Here is a 26,902-nt window from a genome sequence, read left to right on the forward strand (position 1 = left end):
TTTGAAATGGCTGCATGGATGATTCCAAAAGATCCAACGAGCACTTCTTTTGCTACGGTTTCAAAAGACAATGCTTCCAGTTCCTCATCTTCCAACTTTTTTAGATGCCCAGGAAGTTCTTCGTCTTCTTTCAAGCCAAAATTACCACTTTTAAATCGTACAAATCATTTTTTGCACGTTCGCGTAGCTAGATCATGTTCACTATAAACTTCCACCAAAATACATTGACATTCGGCTGAGAAAAAAGTGAGTGAAAAAAAATGTTGTTTTAACTTCAAATGAACGTCATATACTGAAAAAAAACCAAAGGATAATAGGTTTTCAACAAATAATAAGCTTACATGGCCTACTATACTTGTAAGAAAATCGTCAACAGGAATTGGGGCCTTAAACCAAGTATAATCAGGGGTGTTACGGGTGCAATCAGGTCATGTCCGACTGATGCGCTCAATGTGATCCTGCATCAACTACCAATGAACATTTTTATTCACAAAACAGCAGCTATTGCGGCGTTAAGAATAAAAGAATTGGGAGGTTGGAATCAGCAGAACTACGGACACAGTGTAATTCTAAACAAGCTCACCACTAACAAATCAGACTAGATTCTCCCAAAGCTGGATTTCAATAGACACTTCCAGGTGAGGATACCATCTAGACGAGAATGGAGAAGAGGTTCAATAGTAGAGGAAGATACCATCTCAGCCTATACCGACGGGTCCAAAATGGACTGCGGAGTAGGCACGGGGATATTCTCCGCTGATCTAGGCATATCTCTCTCTATACGTCTACCGAACTCGGCTAGCATCTTCCAAGCAGAATTACTAGGCATAGAAAAAGCCTGCGAAGTTCTATTAGAAAACCACAGGAATATACATAAAGCAACTATATTTACGGATAGCCAGGCGGCCCTCCTGTGACAAATTCCAGTATAGTCCACAACTGCAAGAGAGCACTAAGCTCAATAAAAGACAAGCTCCAACTAAACTTGATCTGGGTTCCCGGCTACAGGAACATTTTCGGTAACGAAAAAGCAGACGAGTTGGCAAAGGCAGGAGCTTTCCTCAATGAATCCGAAGCGAAGCTAATACCAAGCCCGCTAGGATCGATAAAAGGAGAGATCAATAGGCAATTCCAACAAATTGCAAACAACAGGTGGAAAAACATTAAAAAATGCGTAATAACTAAACAATTATGGCCAACATATGGCAGTAAAAGAACCAATGACTTATTAAATAGGCCAAGAAAAACTATTTACAGAATAACAGCTACTACAACAGGGCACTGGCCATTTGGGGAACATGCGTCCAAAATGGGTATGCCCTACAACGACATCTGCCGTGGCTGCGGAGTAACAGGGAACAAGGAAACAATCTTTCACTTTCTCAGCGAATGCCCAGCTCTAGCACAGATCCGACACAAAACACTCGGAATCCACCAAGCACCAAACCTTGAATGGATTTCCACCAAAAGCATATCGGACATAAGTACATAGTTTCATCGAAACCTCAAAATGGTTTGAGAGAGAAAGTGAAACGTAATAGCAGATACAAAAGGTTCTACGAATAGTGTATCAAAATGGCACATCAAGTGCTAATTGAGCCCGATAGGGCTGCACTCCTACCTACCTACCTACCTAGGTTTTCAACGTATGTTGGGAATATGGGAACAATGGAATACGATTATAACAACTAGTTTACAGTCATTTTGCGACTGTTATGTTAGATGCTGTTCCCCTTGTTGAAGGGGTCAAAGCATCAACATTTACTTAATTAAAAAAAATAGCTGTACGTGTTGGAAAATATTTGAACTCAAATTCATAATCAAGACACCTCAAATACCCCACAAATTTCTTAGTCACAAATTTTTTCTTCAGATTTGTTGAGTAGTTTAATCAAATTACGCCTTAACTTTGCAAACGACAAGAATTTTATAGAGAATATATGTGGACCCGATATCTTGTTAACAAGTTAAGTAATATGCACACATTTAGAATTTATAAAAACATCTACTATATTATTTCAAAATAAAACTGACGCCATGGCGTATGAGTAATCTATGACTTTATTCTCAACAAAATTGAAACAATAAGAAACTGTAAGAACTGTAAAAAGCTATCGTTTGAAGTTTAAGTTCTAGCCTACATGGCGTATACGTTACCTTTGACTGCTACAAGTATAGTTAAAGAATGAATGATTGTTAAATTTTTAATGTCACAATACTTCAAGAACTCCATAAATTAATTTTTGATTAGACTGCCTTCATTCATACTCATTAATTTTAAGGTCGTTGCGAAAACTGAGGTTTAAATTAGCTGCTAACAAATTGCATGGCATAAAGATCCAACAAAGAGAAAAAAGGACCAGTTGTCTTAATGAAATAAGCTGCTGAATGGCCTAACTTCATAAAGAGTAAAGAAGGTGCAGTAATACATAAATGATAATAATACAATTCACCACACTTCACTTAATTTTCCACGCATTGTGCTAGTGACCTTCACTTCATTTACTTACCCTTTTACGCTTTTCCAATATGCGCTCCACATTTATTTCTTTTTCGTAGCCTTTAACCGCTTTATTCGCATGCTTGAACTTGAGTTAGCCATTTCATGACAATTTAACCGTTAACCCAATGTTTTTTGCTATTTTCACTTTGTAGCTTTTCGGCCATTTTCTTATGCTGTGTCATAACTTTATTACAATAGACGTCAGAAGTGCTGCAGATATCACGTTGGTTATCGCTTCTGCTTTGTAAACATAAATATTGACATATTTACACACACATATATAAATATGTTCGCATTCTTTTTTCGGTGTATTTTTGGCTTTATTATTTTTATATTTCAGCTTGTTTTGACAATTGGCCATTTTATTCCACACTCTTAGATAGCTAACAATATGTGCCGACCTGCAGCGTTGTCTAATTTATGGCCTGTCTGGCTGCCTCCTGTCACTCGCTGCTTACCGGCCAAACCCTGTCGCAAGCGTACTTAATCAGCCAGTATTTGAAAGCGTGTTAGACGCGAAATATTTTCAGAAAGTATTTGTTTCATTCATGTTTTTTTTTTATTTTTGTTTTTTCATTTTACTTTTCTCTCCTTCTGCTCTCGCTTCTACGGTAGACCCTCTGTTAATATGTGTTATTAATTTCGCCTGCCAATTTTCTGCACTATCATGCTATAAATATTGCATTTAGTACAATGATTGTTAATTTTTTATAGCATGTATATCAGCAATGCATTAATTTATGTCAAAATATATTTTGTATAGTCATTTATACGGGAGCTCAACATGCTGCTTTTGTTAAATCGTGCTTATTTACAAGTTTTTACTAGTAAAATAAAAATAAGATGAATACCATCTCATAACATTTGAGGGTTTACCTCATGATTTGTGCCTTAGAAGAAATATTACGTAGTCAATACTCATTACACTGTGGAACATTTTTGGGCTTATTGTCTGGGAGGTGAGGAATTTCTCACCCCCCAGATTAGCTGTTGTACTGTGTTATTATTGGTGAGGAAACTGGTTTAAGAAATTTAAAAAACAATGTCGAAGTTGGTCAAAAATCAAGGTTCTTTTATTTTATAGCCATGGTGTGATCATCATGAATTATTTTGGCAGAATTTGATGATCAAAGGGGAATACTATATGGCCACTTTTAGACATCTAGCTGCAGCAATTCATCGTAAACGACCGGTTTTGTGGGCAAAAGCATGATTTTGTCCGAATTTCTGCCCAAACATGAACTCAGAGTCATGGCTCAGCCAACGCCTTTACCAGATTTTGCTCTTTGCGGCCTTTTCTGTCTTCGAAACTGAAAAATCGGTTTCGATAAACGCGTCATGATTGAAGGCATTAAAAGACATGCCATAAAGGTTCAGCCAAGGACTATAACAAATGTATGAAAAACTTGATTAGGCGTTGGCACGTTACGTTTATTAAGAATTGAATCAAAATAGCTGAAAATGTAGGTTTTTTTTGTCAGTCCGGGTCAAATTTGATCAGATGGTATTATTAAATATCTCAGGCTCACATTTTATATTTTTAATGCTGATACTTATCAAGCAAATTCTGTCGATTTCGATCAGATATTGAAGCGCTGGAATTTTCTACGAAATGTTTTGAAAACACATATTTGAAAGTTTAAGTGTATAATAAACGTTTAGTGCATATGTATGTATTTCAAAATATTGGTAGTCGAAAAAGTTTTTTCGTATTTCTAATCAAACTTCAACTTATTTTTTTATATTTATAATAATAAATAAATAAACAAATATGTACCATTTTGGTCCAAAATTTTTTTTCATTTTTCCGCAGAGACATTATTTCATCAGTGTAAATCGAAATTTCGAAATTTCCAGAACGGAAGCGAGCAACCATTGTTTTGCTACATGAATTGATACAGAATCGTCTCCATAAACTTCACAAATTTTATTGGTGGCTTGCGTGGCATTCTTCCTTTTTTTATACAAAAATTTCAAAATATAGCGAATTTCTTCATTATTTTCACTTATTTTTGAACAGCTGTTACTTTTTTTCAACGTTCCCGAATTTAATTTTTTATTATTGAAGCTTAAATGAAGCTTAAGATGTCACCTTTTCAACACTGTCAATGTAATTGGTGGCACTGGAAATATGCGACAGCAACGAAATCTATTGAAAAAATAAGAAAATACTTTTTCGACTACCAATGTTTTAAACAGCTCTCAAATTCTTGATTCCATTCGAAAAACTTCGCTACCTTACTTTGTTTTATTTATATCTGAACAATCACATAATAAAGTATGAGGCTATTGCGACTTTAATCACGTTTATCTGCGTTATCTTTCACAAATGCAAAAATATTTGCGATATCTAGAACGCGTGTAGCTTACTATGAGATTATTGATATTCCATTTCCTGCTCCGTTTAAACTCTTTTAGTTGCAGTTCTATATTTTAACAAATTTATAAACTTTAGCTCGCATTGTTAAGAAACCTCCATCTGGCGTTAGAAAGAACTTGTACGTACATATATGTGTAGCATGAAACCCAGCCAGCGTAACCTAGCCTAACCATAAATTCATAAATATCACTTAATTTTTAAATTGATTCTAATTGATTACATAAACCTAAATTACAAAAAAATTCAGCATTACGTTTTTCTATATAATTTTCCTTTTATATTAAAATCCCATTAAGTATCATTTTACTTTATATTATATTAAATATTTAAAAATACATTATATTTGCAATTAGCATTCATTTAATTCCCAATTAGTCGTGAGTAGTAGCAAACACACCTGCTTATGACTTCAAAATATCTCTGACGTCATGGCGTATGAGTAATCGATGTACTCTATGGACGACTAAGTGGATTCAATAAACAAGTGTATACTAAAATGCTAAGCTTTAAGTGGCAATATAAAAACGTCATATTAATTGAAATTTCATTGCAACCTACACTGCGTATGAGTAATCTGTGAATGCTATTTGAAAAGTGTAAATACGTAAAGTACATATGTGAAAGTAAACTGTTGTTGCAAATTCACGCAGTGGTGCAATATTCTTTTGTAAGATTTTAACAAATATTGAGCTTTTGAGGTATGTTATAATTATTTCAATTAGCAGTCCTTAGTAATTATAAAATAATTTTTCAAAAATATTGAAATGAGAAATTCTTGTTATAATTATTTCAATTAGCAATCGTTAGTAATTTTCTTATACTATAAAATTAAAAAAAAATATTGAAATGAAAAATTCTTTGTTAGAAATGATATTCTACTATATATGTATAACTTAAATATCCATATATAAAATGCATATATAAAAAATTAAGTAATTTTTTCAAAATTCGATAATACGGATACTTTAGAAATTCAAAAATATCTCCTCAAAAAGATTTTTCAAAATTCAAATTGTTTCCGAATTTATAGCCGTTTTAGTGTCGTGGAACTTGGAATTTTTCATGAAACAATTTTTTTCGATACAGTTGCCACAATATCTGAAGTTCCAATCACCCGATTTACTTCAAAAAAAAATTTAAAAAGTTAAAAAAAAGGGTTGAAAGATCGACTTTTTTTAGTTGCCGCTATTTTATTTTATTAAATTTAATTTAATTTTATTTTATTTAACTTTAAGGGCACATTTCTTTTCCCCCATTACTTCAAGGTCGCTTAATTCAACGAAATTATTTCTAAATGAATTTTGTCACCTCTTCAAATTAAATAAAAATAAATATAAACAAGTAAGGAAGGGCTAAGTTCGGGTGTTACCGAACATTTTATACTCTCGCATGGTAAAGTGATAATCGAGATTTCATTATCCGTCATTTACATATTTTTCAAATACCGTATTTGTGTAAAGTTTTATTCCGCTATCATCATTGGTTCCTAATGTACTATATATTATACAGAGAAGGCAACAGATGGAATTCAAAATAGCGTTATATTGTATGAAGGCGTGGTTTTGAACCGATTTCACCTATATTTCGTACATGTCATCAGGGTGTTAAGAAAACATTATATACCGAATTTCATTGAAATCGGTCTAGTAGCTCCTGAGATATGGTTTTTGGTCCATAAGTGGGCGAGGCCACGCCCATTTTCAATATTTAAAAAAAGCCTGGGTGCAGCTTCCTTCTGCAATTTCTTCCATAAAATTTAGTGTTTCTGACGTTTTTTGTTAGTCCGTTAACGCACTTTTAGTGATTTTCAACATAACCTTTGTATGGGAGGTGGGCGTGGTTATTATCCGATTTCTTCCATTTTTGAACTGTATATGGAAATGCCTGAAGAAAACGACTCTGTAGAGTTTGGTTGACATAGCTATAGTAGTTTCCGAGATACGTACAAAAAACTTAGTAGGGGGCGGGGCCACGACCACTTTTCCAAAAAAATTACGTCCAAATATGCCCCACCCAAATGCGATCCCTTGTGCCAGACTTCACTTTAATATCTTTATTTATGGCTTAGTTATGACACTTTATAGGTTTTCGGTTTCCGCCATTTTGTGGGCGTGGCAGTGGGCCGATTTTGCCCATCTTCGAACCTAACCTTCTTATGGAGCCAATACGTGTACCAAGTTTCATCATGATATCTCAATTTTTACTCAAGTTACAGCTTGCACGGACGGACGGACGGACAGACGGACGGACAAACAGACAGACATCCGGATTTCGACTCTACTCGTCACCCTGATCACTTTGGTATATATAACCCTATATCTGACTCTTTTAGTTTTAGGACTTACAAACAACCGTTATGTGAACAAAACTATAATACTCTCCTTAGCAACATTGTTGCGAGAGTATAAAAATGTATAGTAAAATTATCAGAAAGTAGTTTATAAAAAAACTGTTTATTACAAAAGAAACTCTCTCCAAAAGCTTCTAATAATAATCGGTATTTCTTTATCTCTTACAGATCACGAGCCAGCAGCGCGCTCTTAGTAGTAAATCTCCCAAAAAACCTGATTCGTACAATATGGCTTCGATGCACAATGGCAATCAACGAATGTCAATAAAAGTAAAAAATAGAAAAAAGTGTAAAACTATCCAACAAGAGATTTCACATTCCTCACGAATGAGAAAATGCGAACAAAAGCAATTGCAAAAACTGCAAATAGCAAGAGATATGAGATATGAGCTGAAGCAGAGCTTCAACATTTTATACGTAAGTGTTAAACCGACAACAAAAAATTCTGAAGAAACAACAATAACAACAACTAGATGTCACACTAAGACAGTGCAGACGGCATTTTACGAGCTATGAAAGACATGTCAAAGCGTTAATGTAAGAGAAATCACAACCAGCGAAGTAAAAAAAAGTAAATACAAACAAATTACAAAAGAAATATTAAAAAAAATTATAATTATAAAAAAAAACAAAAATATTAAAAAAAACAAATAAAAGAAAAACGAAAGAAAACAGTGTTGAAAAGTGCGCTAACGAGCCACGCTGCGCAAGTTTTTAATAATTAAATGAAAGCAGCAAGCGACCACGCGCTTGTGTGTGTAATAACTTTCCGTAGAAATATCCTTTCGGTAAGAAATCACACATACACACACACTCTAAGACTCGCATGTAAATAAGAATTCAGCGACAGTGGTGACCGTGGTGGCGTGCCAAGTGAAATTCTTGTACAAAATAATTGCAAACCCACGCGCTTCCGCTCGACGCTTCGGTGAATCGTATAATTGCCGTAAGCTGCAAAATCGGCGCCAACAGGTGACCGACCGAACAATTAGACGCCAAAGTGTTATAGAAGAATATTCGAAGGAGTAATTAGCTACAAAAACCAAAAAAATATACTTAAAAAAAAACGATTTTAATCCATAAATAAAAAAATAAATAAAAATAAAAAAAGAAATAAATAAAAAATTTAAAAAATAAAAATAAAAACATAAGAACAAAAAAATTTTAGAAAAAATATTAAATAATAAACAAACGAATTATAAAAAATAATAATTATCAACAAATAAATAACAAATTTAAGAAAATAAATCGAAAAAACAAAAAAATAAAAGCTAAACCAAACCAAATTCCAACTACCAACAAAAGTATTCCCCAACACAAGCACAAAAACATTCCACTACAACGCCCGTCCGCCCACCGCGCACTGAACCGCAAACATGTCCGAGTTTCGTTTCTTTTCGTTGGCCGATTTCCAATACATCAGCAATGATTCGTCTCTCTTCACCTTGCCGTTTGCGCTTTCGACGAAGAGCACACCCGCTTATGACAACGAGATGTCCGATGACTTGAATGTACCGTATATGGTTTTTGAGATTTTGGTTGCCATCTTTGCCATTGTCGGCAATTTCATGGTGATTGTTGTGTTCCAACGCGACCGTAAACTACGACGACGCACCAATTATTATATAGTTTCGTTGGCGATGGCGGATTTCCTCGTTGGCTCGTTGGGTGTACCGTTTGCCATATTGGCTTCGATTGGTTTGCCAAAAGATCTGTATACTTGCCTCTTCACCGTCTCGCTGTTGGTTGTATTGTGCACGATTTCGATATTCTGCTTGGTGGCCGTGTCAGTGGATCGTTATTGGGCCATACTCTATCCGATGGCATATTCAAGGAATGTACGCACGCGCACTGCAATTAGTAAGTAATACAATAAGTTATTTATATTATAAATTATAATTTTTGAACGTTAGGTTGGTTCGTTGAAAAGGGAGGCGCACAGGCGGCCACACTTAGTCTATCATTAGGCCTATTGTGCTCGCGGGTGGTAACCAAATTAAGCGTTATCCGTAATTTCAGTGGTTTTGGTAAAAAATCGGGTTATTTTCCAGTCCCCAAAAGTAGATTAGGTTAGGTTAAGAGGTTGATTATTATAGGGATCTCACTTGTCCATTTGGTACGGTCCATTGTGCTACCTACAACTCCTATCTATTCTTCTTCTTCTTCTTAATTGGCGTAGACACCGCTTACGCGATTATAGCCGAGTTAACAACAGCGCGCCAGTCGTTTTTTCTTTTCGCTGCGTGGCGCCAATTGGATATTCCAAGCGAAGCCAGGTCCTTCTCCACTTGGTCCTTCCAACGGAGTGGAGGTCTTCCTCTTCCTCTGCTGCCCCGGCGGGTACTGCGTCGAATACTTTCAGAGCTGGAGTGTTTTCATCCATCCGGTCAACATGACCTAGCCAGCGTAGCCGCTGTCTTTTAATTCGCTGAACTATGTCAATGTCGTCGTATATCTCGTACAGCTCATCGTTCCATCGGATGCGATATTCGCCGTGGCCAATGCGCAAAGGACCATAAATCTTTCGCAGAATTTTCCTCTCGAAAACTCGTAACGTCGACTCATCGGTTGCTGTCATCGCCCAAGCCTCTGCACCATATAGCAGGACGGGAATTATGAGCGACTTATAGAGTTTAGCTTTTGTTCGCCGAGAGAGGACTTTACTTTTCAATTGCCTACTCAGTCCGAAGTAGCACCTGTTGGCAAGAGCAATCCTGCGTTGGATTTCCAGGCTGACATTATTAGTGGTGTTAATGCTGGTTCCTAAATAGACGAAATTATCTACAACTTCAAAGTTATGACTGTCAACAGTGACGTGAGAGCCCAGTCGCGAGTGCGACGACTGTTTGTTTGATGACAAGAGATATTTCGTTTTGCCCTCGTTCACTACCAGACCCATTTTCTGTAGCCTCCTTGTCCAGCCTGGAGAAAGCAGAACTAACGGCGCGGGGTGTTGAGGCCGATGATATCAATATCGTCGGCATACGCCAGCAGCTGTACACTCTTATATAGATAGATGGTACTCTTTCTCTGTTTAGTTCTGCAGCTCGAACTATTTTCTCCAGGAGCAGGTTGAAGAAGTCGCCTTGTCTGAAACCTCGTTTGGTATCGAACGGCTCGGAGAGGTCCTTCCCGATCCTGACGGAGCTTTTCGTGTTGTTCAACGTCAGTTTACAAAGCCGTATTAGTTTTGCGGGGATACCAAATTCAGACATCGCGGCATAAAGGCAGCTCCTTTTCGTGCTACCTTTCCTATCTATTACAGATCATAAAACCCTTACAAACTGGCGCCCAAGATTTTTAGCCTTATCTCATGATTATGTATTTGACAATCTCCAGTGAAAATTTCTACTACTAAGTATTGCGCAAAGATGAACTTTGCTATTGGCCAAGGCTAAGAAAAGATCTCCTGCGTTTTACTCTCGGCGAAACGAATATTGCAGTCGCATAGGAGCGACCCCTCGACCAGACCAGAGCCTACTAAGTGCACCGAGGTCCATTGGTTCAGTGCTAGAACGCAAGATACCAATGTAAATCCAAGTCGGTCTCATTAGAATTTGAGCATGGCAAGCTCGCTTTGGCTAGCTCGTAGACTTTGCAGTTGCCAGGGGTTCCGCTATAACAGGAACCCATACTAGTCTGAAGATGATCTGATGTGATAATAAAATAGCTTTATGAAATTTCTAATAATCACAGACACTTCTTGACTAATTTTTAGCGTATAACATATAACAAGACACAATTTTTTAGTTGGCATGAGTCTTCAAAGGCAGTTTCAGGCTAAGGCTCCTTCAGCAGAAAATCTCATGTTTTATCAACAAATAATATGAAGAATGCCGTCGATTTGACAGTCTTTATAATACATAAGGTATAAAAATCTGGATCCATTCCAATTTTGTAGTTCAGACTGGACGATGGGCCCTATATTTTGTTCTAATCTGTAAACATTGACCAACTTAGATATTTATAAAGCAATTCAAAAGTTAGACATCCTTTGAAACCTCACTAAAGTTGCCTTCTTTGGAAAAAAAAAGTTCAATTCGAGATCCATGAAACCTCATTGCTAAAAACCTAAGCCATTTGGACCGCAATTTGCTAGATTCTAATTTAAATAAACTAATCAATTTCTTTAATAAAAGTTCTCTTGGTCCTCAATTATTTCTTCAAGTTTGACTTGACGTGACTTCTTCGAAAAGTCTCTGAAGTGAAAATAAACGATCTATGTATTGCCCCGCAATCTTCCAAACAAGTAATATTCTTTTCTGATAACATGGCGGGGGTAATAGCATTAGCCCAGTTGCCTTTGTAATCGAGATAAGTTAAAGAACGCCGCCTGGCCTCTGTTAGGCATCGAGTTAGTTGATGATCAAACTGCCGTGATCTGACACCTTCAGACATATAACTAAACTAGAAGGACTAGAAAGCCTTAGGAGATTTGTTTTGACTTCAAGACACTTTACCGAAGCTTGGGGTAGAATTTTTTCGACTTTATAAAGTTCTGTCTTTTGTAGTCCGATTCCAATGATAAGTGCTGGGCAACTGTTAAACTTGTGCAGTCACAAGATAATTGTAACCCAAAATAAGTCGAAAATGTACCAGTGAGGTCTTCGCCCTTATTAAGCTTCCCCTTTTATGACTTCTTTTGGAGGATTTCAGGACTATTCACTATTATTTTGTAAACCCTGCACTAGTTCAAGGCAAACATTCGTATTGACATAAAATAGATCCGCAAAGAAACTCGCTCAAGAGATCACGTGTCTTCGCGGATTCTCCTTAACAATTCAAATGGGATTCCTTTCACTTATTGAGAATCAGTCATAAAACCTGACCCAATCTAAATTTCTCATATTATGAATTGAACGCTATCAACTACGAATCCTGATAGTTCTCGGCTATAAGTATGCTCTTTTTGTCTTCGTAAGATAAATGCTACATAAATCCAGTGTTTTCTAACTATTTAAACTAACTTCTCGAAAAATACTTAAAAAAAAATGTTCCAGCAAGTCATGAGTTTTAGCGCTCTACAATACTTAAGTTATAACTGTAAAATTAATTTGATAAAAGCTTTGAGAAGGGCAAGGCAATTTGTTTCAAGGTTGAATGCAAACAGTAAATGACCTTCGCAAACTTACTTAGCAAACGCTGGAAAAGTAAATAAATTCACCAAAATTATTCCCAAATATCCGTTCCATTAAAAGGATTCACTCACCTCTAGTGACTTTATTTTTAGCGACGATGACCATTTAACTAATTAACAACAAATTTCGAGCAGCAATTTCTACCAATTATGCGTCCCCTAAGTAATGTAGGGAAGTAGCTGTGCGAATCCACAGCATTTGGCATTCCCACACAAATAAACAACGGTATTTGTTTACTTAATTAAAGAGCAATTCGAATGCGTGTGAGTGCGTGAGTTAACGCGCGCGAAAAACAATCATTTATCACGCTTTCCTTGCCACGCTATTTCGAAACCAAACACACGAGAGCACGTTCTTCCGCGCGTCAGCATTATCCTCAACACATGTCCATATACATATGTATATGTGGGTATAATACTTGTAATGCTTGAGCTCACGACGTCAAATAAACGTGACGCATTTCATTTATCTTTAGCAAATTGCAATTGTCTTCGGTTCAGCTCAGTGCAAAGACACATACGAAATGGAGGCCAAGCGACATACAAAGTTGAAAGTTAGTACTATTGACTGGTCAAGAGATAAGAAAGTATTATATTAAAGACATCTAGGTAGTGTATGTCGATAACTAGTTCCAATGAAACTAGTTTGGGTGCAACAATAAAATTTCGTGGAAATTATTCCAAAGTACTCAAATTTCTATTTTGATAAAAATAATTTCACTTCTAACGGGTAATCCATTTCGAGGTTCCCTACTTTTATAAAGAAAAAACACAGAAACTTTAAAAATGGGAAATGTTTATTATCAATCGAAAAAATGTTCTATGGCTTTCATTTTTGAAGACTATCTTTTTCAAATGTTGGCCGCGGCTACGTCTCAGATGGTATACCCGTTGAGTCCAATTTTCGATAACTCATTCTGGCATTTCGACTAGTAACTGGCGAATGACACGCGCGATGTTTTGCTCCAAGGCCTGAATCAATGCGGGATTGTCTGCATAGACTTTAGACTTCACATATCCCTACAGGAAAAGTCTAACGGTGTGTTACCACACGATCTTGGTGCCTAATCGACCGGCCCAAAACGTGAAATTATTTGCTCATCGGAGTGTTCTCTCAATAAATCCGTTGGTCGATGCGATGTGTGGGAAGTACCGCCGTCTTGTTGAAACTAAATATCGCCGAGATCACGAGCTTCAATTTCAAGCATCAAGTAGTCGGTTATTATGGCGGGGCAACGGTCGCCATTGATGGTTTCGTTCTCATCGGCATCATTTTTGAAGAAATATTGACCGATGATTCCACCGGCGCACAAACCACACCGAACCGATGTTTTTTCTAGATTAAATGGCAGCTCTTGAATCTCTTCAGTTTGTTCTTTGTCCTAAATGTGGCAATTTCGCTTATTTATATACCCATTGAGCCAGCAATAGGCTCATCGCTAAACAAAATTTGGCTCGAAAACGTCAGATCTTCTTGGAACTTTTCAAGAACCCATTGAGCAAAGCGATGCCGCTTGGGACTGTGAAGCGGCTTCAGTTCTTGCATAAGCTGTACATTGTATGCTTTCAATTTAATATTTCGACGTAAATTCGCCAAGTCGTTTCATACGTCAGATGGAGTTGCTGCGAATGGCGCTGAAAAATTTATTGCTTCCCGTCTAAAGAAGCAAGCGTTCATTAGACCGTACAGACCATTAATCACCAATGTCAAAAAATGACAACGTCAACCTCGAAATCCAACGCGAATAACTATTTACAACGGGTGCTACTTCGAACTAAGTAGGCAATTGAGAAGTAAAGTCCTCTCTGGACGTACAAAGACCAAATTCAAAAGTCATCATATTCTGCTATATGGTGCAGAGGCATGGACGATGACCACGTCGGCGTTACGTGTTTTCGAGAGAAAGGTTCTGCGGAAGATTTATGGTTCTTTGTGCATTGGCACAGCGAGTTCTGTGAAATAAGAAAGCGTCTACGCTGGCTTGGTCATGTCATCCGAATGGACGAAAATAATCCAGCTTTGAAAGTTTTCGAAACAGTACCCGACGGGCAAAGCAGAGGAAGAGGAAGAACACCACTCCGTTGGAAAGACTAGGTGGAAAAGGATCTGACTACACTAGGAATCTCCAATTGGCGCCAAAAATCGAAAAGGAAGAACGACTGCAGCGATGTTGTAAACTCCGCTATAACCGCATATCTACGGTATCTACGCCAATAAAGAAGAAGAAAATAAAGTTTTTTCAAAATAATATTTTGAAAAGACAAAGGCCATCAAGAGCGATGAGTCTTATGTAATGCCTTAAATCGCAAAAAATGGGATTTGATCCCCTTGGATTCAGACCGCAACCGAATCAAGGGAGAATCGTCGAGTCAGCGGGAAAAAATAACGGTACTATTTTTTTACTATTATCGGTATATCAACTTCGATGTCAACTATCTTGTGTGTATCAGCTCCTCATAAATATGGACTGTAGTGTTCTACACTTCTCCTCTATTATTCTGGAGACCGCTCATTACACTACAGGGACTAGCGTCAACAACACGCAGCTTGCTTTTCTGGTAAATTCCATATCGCGCGATGTCAAGTGACAGACACCAGTTCGACCGCTTTGGCCCATTGAATGAATCAAATCAACTAAAAATAGTTATTTCAATTAAGTCAAGCGCAATAATCTCTTCACAGCATACGAACGTTGTCCCATTAATATGCAGTTGAATGTCGAATTGTATTGGCATTGTTGATTCACACATGCAATGTGCCCCGGTGAAATGCCTCGGCAATCAATTGAAGTGGCGGACGCGCACATTTACTTAATTCATTCGCTCTGGCAGCCATTGAAGAGGCGCGGTGTGAAGCCACAGTACTCGCACACAGCGACAGGGCGAGCACTATCATTAGCGTGTATGTTGGCAGAAATTTATGTGGATTAAATGCGCAGTCAATAGTGGGCTCGTCCCGACTAGTTCTGCCGTTATGTGCGTGCTTATGTAAAGAAGATGTATTGCAGGCGTGTAATTTAGGGGCTCGTTCGAGTGCCGCTGCCCTGTATGCCTATTAGCCTAACTGTACTCTTTTTCATTAGCTTTGCGTAAGAAATTGACACTTGTTGGGTGGACATAATAGGCGCTTGGCAGCTCTTGTGCATCTTGTGGGTGGTTATTTAGTTCGTTTTTTATGTGCGTATATTGGAAGTTGCCTCACGTGATCTGTTGGCTGTTAGCTGGCATGAGCAATTATAAATGCTTAGTTTATTGATTCAGCACGAGCGTAGTTTGATAAGTACATAACTGTTGCCTTTTCCGAAACTTTGTCACTTTCCAGTTTTCTGAGCTAAAGCCCCTTCTTTAGCGCTTCTACTTTCGTAGATTAGATATTATAGGAGGATTATTGGTTCAGGGCTCCGTCATGGCCTTGTGGTTTGAGCTACCCACTACCTGGATTAGATTCGAGTTCTAAATAACATCGAAAAGTTTTTCATTATTAGTCATTATTTTTTGCCAGGCAGTGCCAAGCTTTTCGATCTCTTAAAACAGGCTCTCATAAACACCTTTTTCTCTGAGCAGCCAGGTCAAGCAATTAGTAAAGCAAAGGCAATTTTCGTGCCTGGTGTAGAACCAAGAACATATACAAAAAGAATAAAACTTTCTGTCCAAAGTTCTGTCCATTTAGAGAGGTCTAATTTTTTGACAAACTGTTTAGTTCATAATCGAGACAAGGCTTGAGCTCTTTCATGCCTATCCAAACTGAATAATATCACCGAAAAAGCAGCCCTTGGCTAGATAAAGTCCAGATCAATTCTGCTAACGTAAAAATGGTAGGAACTAGTAACCCATGTCATTTACAACTGTATAAATCAGACAACATAGTTCACTTAGTAAAATATATAGCATCTGTGATGAAGACAGTTCTTAAAACCATCTATTCGAGCTAAAGTGGTTGTTACAGAAGGCATTAAAAGCTAACTATCGCATAGGTATTAGTTAGACTAGGTTCAATGGATGATCTCGAATGTTAATCTCGCAAATGCAGCACAATCAAGAATGAAGTGTTGATATGCTTCCACCTCGTTTTCTTCCTTCTGCAACTAGCATCTGGTAAGATTTTCAATCTTACAGCGTGGACCTCGATATGGCAAAGGACCGACAACTAGGAAGAAATTCGTCTTACTTGGTCTTTTATGATCGATTTTGGGCCAAAAGGATTTTGCGTAAGCCCAGAACCGATAATAGCTCAACACTGGCCAAACTCCCGCGAAATCCAGCTATTCGGTAGAAAAACTCATGAGTAGATTGTGTCACTGATCCATTCCTAATCTACTGATTTGTTTGACGATAGGAGATATTTCGTCGTGCCCTCGTTAACTACCAGATCCATTAGTTTCGCTTCTTTATCCAACCTGGAGAAGTCAGAACTAACAGCGGCTGTTATCACCAATGATATCGATGTCATAGGCGTACGCCAGCAGTTTAATACTCTTGTAGAAAATTGTACTTGTATTTTCTCTATCCAGCACTCAGGTCAGGCAGTAGATTGAAGAAGTCGCAAGATAGGGAGTTGCCTTGTCCGAAACCTCATATAGTATTGAAGGGCTCGGAGAAGTCCTTCCCGATCCTGACGAAGCTTTTAGTATTGCTCTGGAGATCGGCTGTCAAAAGGGGAATCAGAGCTGGTTTCGGAATTTAATATACATACATATACTATACTTATTATTATTATTATAGCTTATCAAACTAGCCTTGTATATTCATACATGGAAATGAATTTGTAAACAATCACACACCATTTCCCCATCTAAGGCTTCAGCTATGACGTAATTGCGTCGCTTGCATTACAATTTCACTTTCATTACTCCATTGTGTTTAGATTCCCTCCCCGTTTTTTCTAATTACTCATAAACTAATTGTTTTTCAACGCTTTGCACTTTCTTTACAGTCATCATCTCGTTGTGTTGGGTCGCTGGCACAATTGTGGGCTTCCTGCCGCTATTTGGCTGGCACGTAAAGCCCGAAAACGAAGCAGACATGACCTGTCATTTCGTCAAAGTAATGGACTACAACTATTTGGTGTTCCTGTACTTTGCGACCATAATTACGCCAGCGCTGCTAATGTTGGCCTTCTACACACACATCTATCGCGTCATTGTCAAGCAGGTGGGTACTAAAGGAAACGTGAAAAATATTCGAACATCTAGTAATTTATGGTTAAAACCACCCTCACGCTTGCAGGTGCGGCAAATAGTCACCATGAATCCGATGAGCGACAGCAGCCGTCGCAATTCGAATACACAAGTTCAAGCGGGACGGCCTTGTCATGGCGGCACGATGTTGCGTGTTTTAGGTGCATCACGCAAACGCGATGTCAAGGCTACACAGAATCTCTCCATCATTGTGTTGTTCTTCATGATCTGCTGGTTTCCGCTATACACCATCAATTGCATCAAGGCGTTCTGCCCGAATTGTCAGGTGCCTGGAAAGCTGACACTATTCTGCATTATACTCTCCCACCTGAACTCGGCGGGCAATCCGGTGCTGTATGCATATCATTTGAAAGATTTCCGTTTGGCGCTGAAGAATTTGTTGCTGAAAATAATGGGAATTGAGGTGGAACAACCGGTAGATCCAATGCATCGCTTCTCGGTGGCTAGTCAGCACCGCTTACATTCCATCGACGCCAGCATGCGGCACTCACTGCAGCCACGTATTTATATAGGTCGGTAACTGTGAAAAACATATATTCTGTTTTTGTAGTAAACATTTTTCTTTTGAATTGCAGATTCGCCAATTTGGTTGCGCCAGCAACAGCAGACACTCAAGAGCTCGCAGCTGGTGCCCAAATGTGGCGTGATCACTCCCTGTTTGAACAACATACACCAAACGGTAGCCGCGGTGGCCTCAGTGCCCACCGATATCGGACGTGATATGTGGAACATAATGGAAGCTTCAAGTGGCGCCGAACTGGAAGACGTCAATTACGAATTTCCGCTAGATAGAAGCTCGAATACGCCGCCAACCCCCCTATCACAACAAGAGCGACGTGACTCCTCGCTCGATCATTGCAATACACCCGACTACTCATATAACAATTGCAATTATGACGTCAGTCCGGATGAGTCCGAACTAGATGAAGTCTTCCTACCGAATATCCGCAACAGCAGCGACAGTAATAGCGTGGCAAGCGTCAAGCCAAATGGACATTTACATAATACAGAGCAGCGCGAAATGATAGCGGGTGCAATGCGCGAGAAACTACGCTCCGATGACACAGACTACCAGAGCCAAGTGTTGAGCAATCAGCGCGCACTCACCGATTCCTCGTACAGTGACTACGATGTACAAAAGCAAAGCGCTGGCCACACTCCACCTGCAAAGGGTAGATTGCTGACCACGCTGCGACAATATCGGCTACCACAACAGGATCTTAGCTCCCATAAAGCAGCACCAGCCAACACCGCCGGCAATAATGCTGAAGCTGTTGAGCACAGCGGCATTGGCTTGTATTCGGGTTCCGCATCCAGTCAGTCGGGTCTCAGCAATTCCGGAGTTTATGTCATTGAAAATGATACGAGCCCCTTGTCGCCGCGTCGAAAGCGTAAATTTAAGAAGTCGCAGCGTCTAACCAAGAACTCCAACAAGGCGGCCGTAGTGGTGAAAAGCACGAATAGTCACAGGCAAACGATTTCCTGCACCAGCGAGTCATCGGCCACCACGCCCTCCACAGAACTGGCGAATGGCGCCGAAACGAATGACGCGACGCAGACAAACATACAAACCAACAGCGCCAGCGCGAGTAATGGCAACATAGCGCAGCAGCAAGCGCTGCATAGCGAGGCTAGTCAGCTACCGTTGAACAACAACAATAACAGCAATAATAATAACAATAGAAATAGTAATAATACTAATCACAAATTAAATGGCCGTGCGGCAGAGCGCCAACAACAGCAACCACACACGATACATGGACATCACGACATGTTCGGGCCGTTGCGCGCTGTCGGTCACCTGATTTTCCCGCCCCTTGCAAAACATTCCAGCCTCTTTCATCTATTCCAACCGAGCGTGACCAGCGTGGCGGACACAATAACAACGACACGCAAAACGACTGCAAGTGCAACGACTGCTGGCGCGTTTACAACAAAAACTGCCGCCGCTGAAACCGTTATGACAACTTCATCACCATCACACAATGTAGCGCCGTCCACTACAGCCACACACAGCGCGCATGAAGCCACACAACCGGTCAGCACATCGCGCGTCGCCTCGGTGGATGAGTCGATTTTGACAACAGTCACCGATTTGACAGAGCCCACGCCAACGCCACAGTCCAAAGCGCAGCCACCACCTCCAACAATAGCTGCAAGATTTGTAGGTTAGGAAATGAGAGGAGGAGGACTGAATCGGGGAGCCACTACTGCCTAGCCACTAGCGCTGGTATATACGTTTTCCATATTTTCTACATTATTTGTATTTGTATGATTTTATCAATAAGTAATTATGAATTAGTGTTGCTATATGTATGTGCATATAATGTATCTCTACGACTAATTAATATATAATTATTTTAGAGTTATGAACCAATACTCATTCTAAGTGTACTAGCGTTTTATCTAGGTCTTAATTATTTAATTATTATATAACTACATAAGTAAGTATATATATACTATATATTATATACACATATATATTTGTATGCATGTATTCAGTTCGAATTTGTTAAGAATTAGACGAGCGACAAAATAAAGCTTTTGCGTGGCATTAAGTCTAAAAATATATGTACATGTATGTACGTGTGTGTGGTTGGCTTCAAAATATAGATAACGCAAATGCGATTGCCGCCCAATTTTAAATAGGAATTGAATGTAGCTCAGCAAATGTTGGAAACATATCCACCAAAGTCGATGGAGAGCTTATACAGAATATGGAGTTCAACTTTAAAATCCCATAACTGTCAATTTGTTGAATAATAAAATATACTTTTTGAAATCTTATTGAAACTTTTTATATAACTATTTATTATTAAATTAATATTTTTATTATTTTATTATAAAATATTATGATTTTTAGTATGTTATTTATTATATTTTTATTTATATTTTATTATTTTATTTATATTTATATTTGGTTTGCGAGTTTTAAGCGAACTAATGCTATAATCCCATTTGGATCGGTAAGTAACATTAAGGGGCACACCTAGTGTGACAGCCTTAAGGGGTTACATGGGTTTACGGGTTTCTAAAAATCGATGTTTTTATTGTCCTCTTCAACCTGTAGACAATTGTCCTAAATTTTCAAGTTGAGCCGAGTAATAGTTTCCGAGGTACAGCCTTGAGAACTTGGGTGCACGAGGCTTGCTTGGCCAAGTGCGCCGCCTTTAAAGGCATTTTTCTAGAAGCTGTGTTTTTGAAGTCGGTTGTCAAAATTTCTCGAGAACTACTCAACCGATCTTCATGAAATTTTACACAGATCTTTAAGATACAATTCTTAAAGACTTGGACGAAGAGTTTTTTTTCGATTAAAACTATTTGAAAAACGCGGGCGCATTTTTTTTCCCGAAGGGTCACCGAAAATGGCGTCGCAATGACCGAGTTTAAAATATTTTTTCCAAAAATTCAGAATTTCTTTGTTAATAGTGTATGTTTGCTAGAGCCATCGCAGACGTCCGCCCCAATTTCCCAGACGAAGCAGCAATCTTAGCAAATGAACACGACCCCTGACAACAGGCCAATTCCTGTGATCCCCGCATAAGTGATTTCAGTTTGAAGATGTAGGAAGTTATAAATCCGCGTAAACGGATGACGAACGGAATGGGTAAAGCACTTGCAATCAAACTCTCCACCGGTGTTAGAAAGATCTGTACGTCTGTCAAGGCTTTGTCCAATTCAATGAAACCCAAAGAAATGCGGGAGTTATTTTAACTGGCAGTTTAAACTAAATCCTTCAAATGACAAAGTCAAAGACATGTTACCTGGCAGCTGGGCAAAATGTCCGCCCCGAAGTTTAGAATAAAATCGTCAAAATCCATTGGACCAGACGGAACAAGCATGTTGATGTTAAAGCATCTAGGCTCGACGGGGAAAAAATATGCATCCAAGGTCCTCAATCTGTCACTGACCAAACTTAATGTGTATACTCAATGTGTGGAAACCCGTCAACCTAAGAGAGCTTTTCTTTCCCCAGTAGTGAAGAGACTTGAGGCATTGTTACTTCCGACCTTGTCTAACCAGCTGAGTTAGAAGACTATCAACATGGCCTCCCATGGTCATGGTGAACAGCACTACCAAAGCACTTAGCTTCTTAAACGCCCAGATAGTTCTAGATCTACATCAGAAACCACCGTGTGGAGGACGTTCCTTGATATCGAACAATCTAGGCTTACACCACCAATCACTGCTCTCTATTCCTGGAGTCGGCTACTTGTAATGGAGCCGCCTCCTAGGAGCATCAATAGGTTATTCCTTCATTACGGCGACGGCATAGAAGACATCGCTGAACGGACTACAAACACAACTAACTTGAGGCACACACTAAACGCTATACGCAGTGGAGCCAATAACCCCTTCACCGACTTCTGCCCAGTGAACGGCGTACTTCAAACCAGAGCCAATCCATCACCCATTGCAGATGAAAAGCTCGAGTTGCTCCTTGAATCTAAAGTAACCTTTGCGCAACTTCGTTCTGGATATTGTTGCAGGTTGAACTCTTAGACCCTAACCCCCACTTTGCATGTCCAATGATTCTCATCTAATACCATAATCTATATTGCCCGACCCCGTCGACAGCATGTTTTGTGGGCCACCCGTTAGATGATTTCGATGTTAACCTACTTAAACCTTATTCCCAAACAGGGATTAGACAACAACGGATTAGGTGGTTTTTTACTATTCGATCAAAACTGTTATATTTTCAAAATAACAGCCCTTGGCCGGTAATTTCGTTGAAAAATTATTCCCTTTTTCCCAAACAGAGCTTATCTACTCGCTACACAACAAATGATTGAAGTTACGTTCTGTTAGGTTGCTCTCCTGCTGATCATACTTATGCCGGTATTCTGCTTGTCACGATTGTCTCATGTCTCTAATTGTCACAATCGTAATTTAGTGACTCTGTTAGTCAGGAGTCACATTTTGGAGACATGAGACAATCGACAATCGTGACAAGCAGAATAACGGCATTAAAAAACTTAACTGCAAAATAGTAACTGTTCAAACATAATTTACGTATATGAAGAGTTTCTAACATATTGATTATGATATTCGAATGTTTATTATTGTTATTATTATTAATTAAAACATATTTATATATGCATATACATATATACATACATATATGTATGTATGTATATCTCAATATTAAAAACTGAAATTTCAAAATACACTAATTCGTACAGTATAACAGTTTTTATATTCTCCCGCTTTGCTCTATTGTGAATGGCTAACAGCTATTCTGACAGCTTCGCGCTGCTTCGGTCGCTGCTCTTGCTGTCAAAACAAACCGAAATTCACGTGTGGCACAATTGCTAAAGTGCACGCCGATTCAAATAAATTCGTTTTATTCAATAAAATTGTATAAAATATAAATAGATACATATTGTAATTTAAAAACAATATGTCCTCATCATTCTTCTTGAAAAAAGAGCCAAAGGCAAATAAAAAACGAAAGGTAAACATTCATTTTTAATACATAATGTACACATAAACTAATATTTTTCGTTCCCATCAACATACCGCTTGTTAGCTTGCTAAGGAACCACTTCCAACAGGTAGTAAAAAAGCAGGAGCTAATAAAAAGGCGTCCGCCTACAAAGCGCAGCCAGCACGTAAACGTCTACAGAAAGAAGATGAAGAAATTGCCAGTGATGAAGAATTCGAGAGTGGTTTGGACGGTGAAGGTGATGCAACAAATCTTGTTTTCTCATCGGATGAAGTTGAGGAGGAAACACCACAAGACAAACGACTTCGGTTAGCAAAGCAATATTTAGAAGAAATAGAAAAACAAGAAGCTGAACGCACAGAAGATCGCGAATTACACGATCACGTCTCGCAGCGTCTGCAAGCCGAATATCTGGATAGTGTGGGAAAGTTGCGTCGTAATATAGCTGCGTCTATTGAAGATTACGATGCGGAGAACATAGTTGTGCTTAAGCATAAAAAACAACATCTGCCAATATGTGCGTTAGTTGTGTCGCCCGATGGTAAATATGTGTTTACCGGCGCCAAAACGCAATTTGTTTTAAAGTGGCACGTACAAGGTCAAGTCAAATTGGAAGGTTTTTTCAATGTACAACCGCATACGGAAGATGTAGAAAGTGACACACGACGACGCTCACACGTAACTGCTATATGTTTATCAAGTGATATGAAATATTTAGCGTTGACCGAAGGTGGCCGAAATATACAAATTTGGTGTCCCAAAGAACTGAAACATTTGAAGACTTTTAAGGGACACAGAGATGTCGTTACATCGCTAGTGTTCAGAAAAGATACGCATGACTTGTATTCGGGTTCGAAGGACAGATCTGTAAAAATATGGTCACTCGACGAAATGGCTTACGTGGAGAGCTTGTGAGTGAAACTCGCCAATATATCAGTTTAAGTTGTAATTGATTATATTTTTTTTGCAGATTTGGGCACCAAGCGCCTATTACAAGTATCGACGCACTCAGCCGGGAACGTGCCATCACGTCGGGTGGTATTGATTGTACATTGCGTATATGGAAAATAACCGAAGAATCACAATTGATTTATAATGGTCACCAGAATGGCATTGAATGTGTGAAATTCATAAACGATGAAAATTTCGTCTCAGGTGGCGAAGATGGGTATGCGGTAAAATGGAATTTTATCATTTAAAGTACTAATCATAATATATTTTACAGTTCAATATGCATGTGGAGTGCTTTGAAAAAGAAGTCGCTATGCACTGCAGCGCTAGCACACGGTGCCCAAACCAATGGTGTCGCCAATTGGATAACGGCGATCGCATGTGTGGTAAACACAGATTTATTAGCCTCAGGTACGTTTTATTTTAAATTAATTTTTTTTTTCTATGTTAATTTTTTACGACATTTTCATTAATGAAATTTGAACTCAATAGGTTCCTGCGACGGTTATATACGTCTGTGGCAGTCACTGGACAATTCTCGTAAACTCAAAGAGATTTTAAAAATTCCAATACCGGGCTTTATAAATGCCTTAGCGTTTAATAGCAATGGCACAAAACTTTTTGCGGCTGTGGGGCAGGAGCACCGACTAGGTCGCTGGTGGCGCATCAAAGAAGCGAAAAATAAAATAGTCATAATTGATTTAATAACGAGTGCGTCAAAGACTAGTTGAAAGTAATCGCTGCAAAAGTAAATTAAGGTTACTTGCTTGTAAATTTAGGCATTTTATTATATGTTTGATACATTTTCAAACAATGAACAAAGTTTTTGTTCGGGAATTGTTTATGTTAAATACTAAAGTTTAAAGCTCAAGTTAAAATAATCTTACAAATAACAAATTTTGTAAAAAAAAAAATTATCTAATGAGTATCTTTGGAATGTGCCAATTTGAACTGAATTACGAGTAATATTTTAAGTTCTATTAATTATTTTCACCGGCCAAATCAGCTATAGTTGCCACAAGACGTCTAGAATGCTCCACAGCGCAAGTTGACGTAACTAATCCCAAGTGAATACAAAACAGTTCGTAGCATTTTATTTTACCAGGCGTAATCTTGGGGAAGCAAACTTCAGCTAGCTGCTGGTAATAGTCAGCGGCAAGTAGACCCGGTTCAAATTGTGATTTGAAAGCGTTACTGGACAATGCCGAAGCTACCATGTGTTGTTGCATATCGATTGATTTCATAGGCACCCCCGATTGGTCCTCAAACCAGAGAAAATACGAGTAGTTGAAAGTTTTATCCTTCCACATTACAGTGGTGTGTCCTTTCTTCAAGTAATTGCGTGTGAATGCAACCATTGACCATAGGCGTTCCTTTGAAATAAGTTGATTTGCACGCAAATCGGGAGCAATCATCAGGCCTGTGGTACGGTTAACGTAGACAAAATGAATGAGTCCTGTAAAAAAATAAGTTTAATAATTATTTCAGAGCGATTACTACTAATAATAACGGTATTTAACTTTACCAGGGAAGTCTTCCAAGTAAGCGTCAATTGTAATGTTACGCTCTGCTTTGACGGCCAAAAATTCAGAAATTTCCAAAATCCTGCCTTCAACTAGTGCAGCCACATCTGGTAGCTGATCCAAAGCAATACTGGAGCTGTCACAGCACGTCAGTGTAAAGAGATGCTTTAATTCATCCATAAATGATGGAATGTTGGACTCAATTCGTACTAACAACTCTCTTTCCACTGAGCGAAAGAAATCCGCATACATTTTCTTTAAGTTATCCCATTTACTGATGAATTTCTTCAATGAGTTGTCCACTTCATCACCTTTCAACTTGGCGCGCTTGAGTGCTTCTAATGTTTGTTTAACAAAGGATTCAAGACTATCATATGTGGGCCTCATTGCATCGGCGTCGCCTTGTATTTGCAGAGTTACGATTTTTTGTAACACGAAGAAAGTATCATACATGCTGCTCGCTACTTGCAGATTTGCATACTCGATCACCTGTATCAACAATACCCCTTTCGATAGTTGCGACAGGTGTGCGATACACGGTACACAACCGGATTGTGGGTCATGCGAAACGCCTTGCAAAAATACTGCCACAGAACGATTAAGTTGGCGGTTTTGACGTTGTAAAGAACGTGAAAGTAATGTTAGAAATATCAGATCAGATGGACTTAAAGGGAGCGCTTGTTTCGATGCACCCGATGCGACAAACTTATTTGTGACAAAGACCAGTGCGTGTGTGCGTTGATGACCCATTTCTCTTAGCCGTTCTAAAGCAGCATCCAGTGCGCTGTGAACAACTCGACTAAGTTCATTATTGACAAGCAAGCGTGGTAGCGCTTCCAACAACATTGTTTGTTCCTCATCCCACAAATGTTCTTCATAGCTTTCTAAGCAAGTTGACAGCAGTTCTTCCTGCACGCTGCTAGCTTCTGGAGCAAATAAATTTGCACCATATAGATGACGAGTCAGGGCAATTGCCACTCCCAGATGACGTTTGAGTATCTCTACTGGACGTTGTCCAATTTTAACAAATGTATATCCCAATAGATCACCAAAAGCAAAATTCAGTCCTTTCTCGCATTGAAAACTTGAGTAAGTATTGTCAAATTGACAATGCATTATACGTTGGGAATTGATAATTGGACTGAAAATCTGCAGGATAATATTTCCATCTATCGAAGCTGCAGTTGCATTCTCCGGAAATAGATCGGGATTTTTTGCGAAGAAATGCTCAGCCAATGAGGTATTTAGTTGTTGAAAAACAACATCGTTGGCACTATTAAACACAATTAATCCGTTCATGTTGATAAAATCTATTTTTTTATCTGAAATATTAGATAAAAACAAATTCACTCCATTTCCATACACTGATAAGAAAAAATTTCACCTGTACACTACTGTATACACAGTGAAT

At 38.6% G+C, this 26,902-nt stretch overlaps 3 protein-coding genes and 1 long non-coding RNA gene across 4 annotated transcripts in view; 3 read left to right on the forward strand and 1 right to left on the reverse strand.

Moving 5' to 3' along the window:
* The window catches only part of LOC120774763, a 69,113-nt gene extending 61,280 nt beyond the window's left edge, over positions 1–7,833 (forward strand). The window contains exon 2 of the long non-coding RNA XR_005705265.1: positions 7,402–7,833. This is a non-coding gene — a long non-coding RNA (uncharacterized LOC120774763). The remainder of the gene's footprint in view (positions 1–7,401) is intronic.
* A 606-nt stretch (positions 7,834–8,439) lies between these two features.
* Positions 8,440–20,149, forward strand: LOC120775306. Its single transcript, XM_040105439.1, has 4 exons — positions 8,440–9,093; positions 17,304–17,521; positions 17,597–18,080; positions 18,144–20,149. The coding sequence occupies exons 1-4, from the start codon at positions 8,610–8,612 to the stop codon at positions 19,739–19,741; spliced, it is 2,784 nt and encodes a 927-aa protein (XP_039961373.1). The 5' UTR covers positions 8,440–8,609; the 3' UTR covers positions 19,742–20,149.
* A 2,709-nt stretch (positions 20,150–22,858) lies between these two features.
* On the forward strand, positions 22,859–24,725 carry LOC120774299 (U3 small nucleolar RNA-interacting protein 2). The gene is made up of 5 exons (XM_040103821.1): positions 22,859–23,026; positions 23,102–23,928; positions 23,988–24,185; positions 24,243–24,379; positions 24,461–24,725. The coding sequence occupies exons 1-5, from the start codon at positions 22,973–22,975 to the stop codon at positions 24,697–24,699; spliced, it is 1,455 nt and encodes a 484-aa protein (XP_039959755.1). The 5' UTR covers positions 22,859–22,972; the 3' UTR covers positions 24,700–24,725.
* A 142-nt stretch (positions 24,726–24,867) lies between these two features.
* LOC120774298 lies at positions 24,868–26,875 on the reverse strand. Its single transcript, XM_040103820.1, has 2 exons — positions 25,494–26,875; positions 24,868–25,424 (listed from the first exon to the last, which is right to left on the reverse strand). Exons 1-2 carry the CDS (start codon positions 26,788–26,790, stop codon positions 24,949–24,951), a joined length of 1,773 nt encoding a protein of 590 aa, XP_039959754.1. The 5' UTR covers positions 26,791–26,875; the 3' UTR covers positions 24,868–24,948.
* Between the last annotated feature and the right edge of the window lie 27 nt (positions 26,876–26,902).

This window comes from Bactrocera tryoni, chromosome 4, assembly GCF_016617805.1.
Source record: "Bactrocera tryoni isolate S06 chromosome 4, CSIRO_BtryS06_freeze2, whole genome shotgun sequence".
Lineage (NCBI taxonomy): Eukaryota > Metazoa > Arthropoda > Insecta > Diptera > Tephritidae > Bactrocera > Bactrocera tryoni.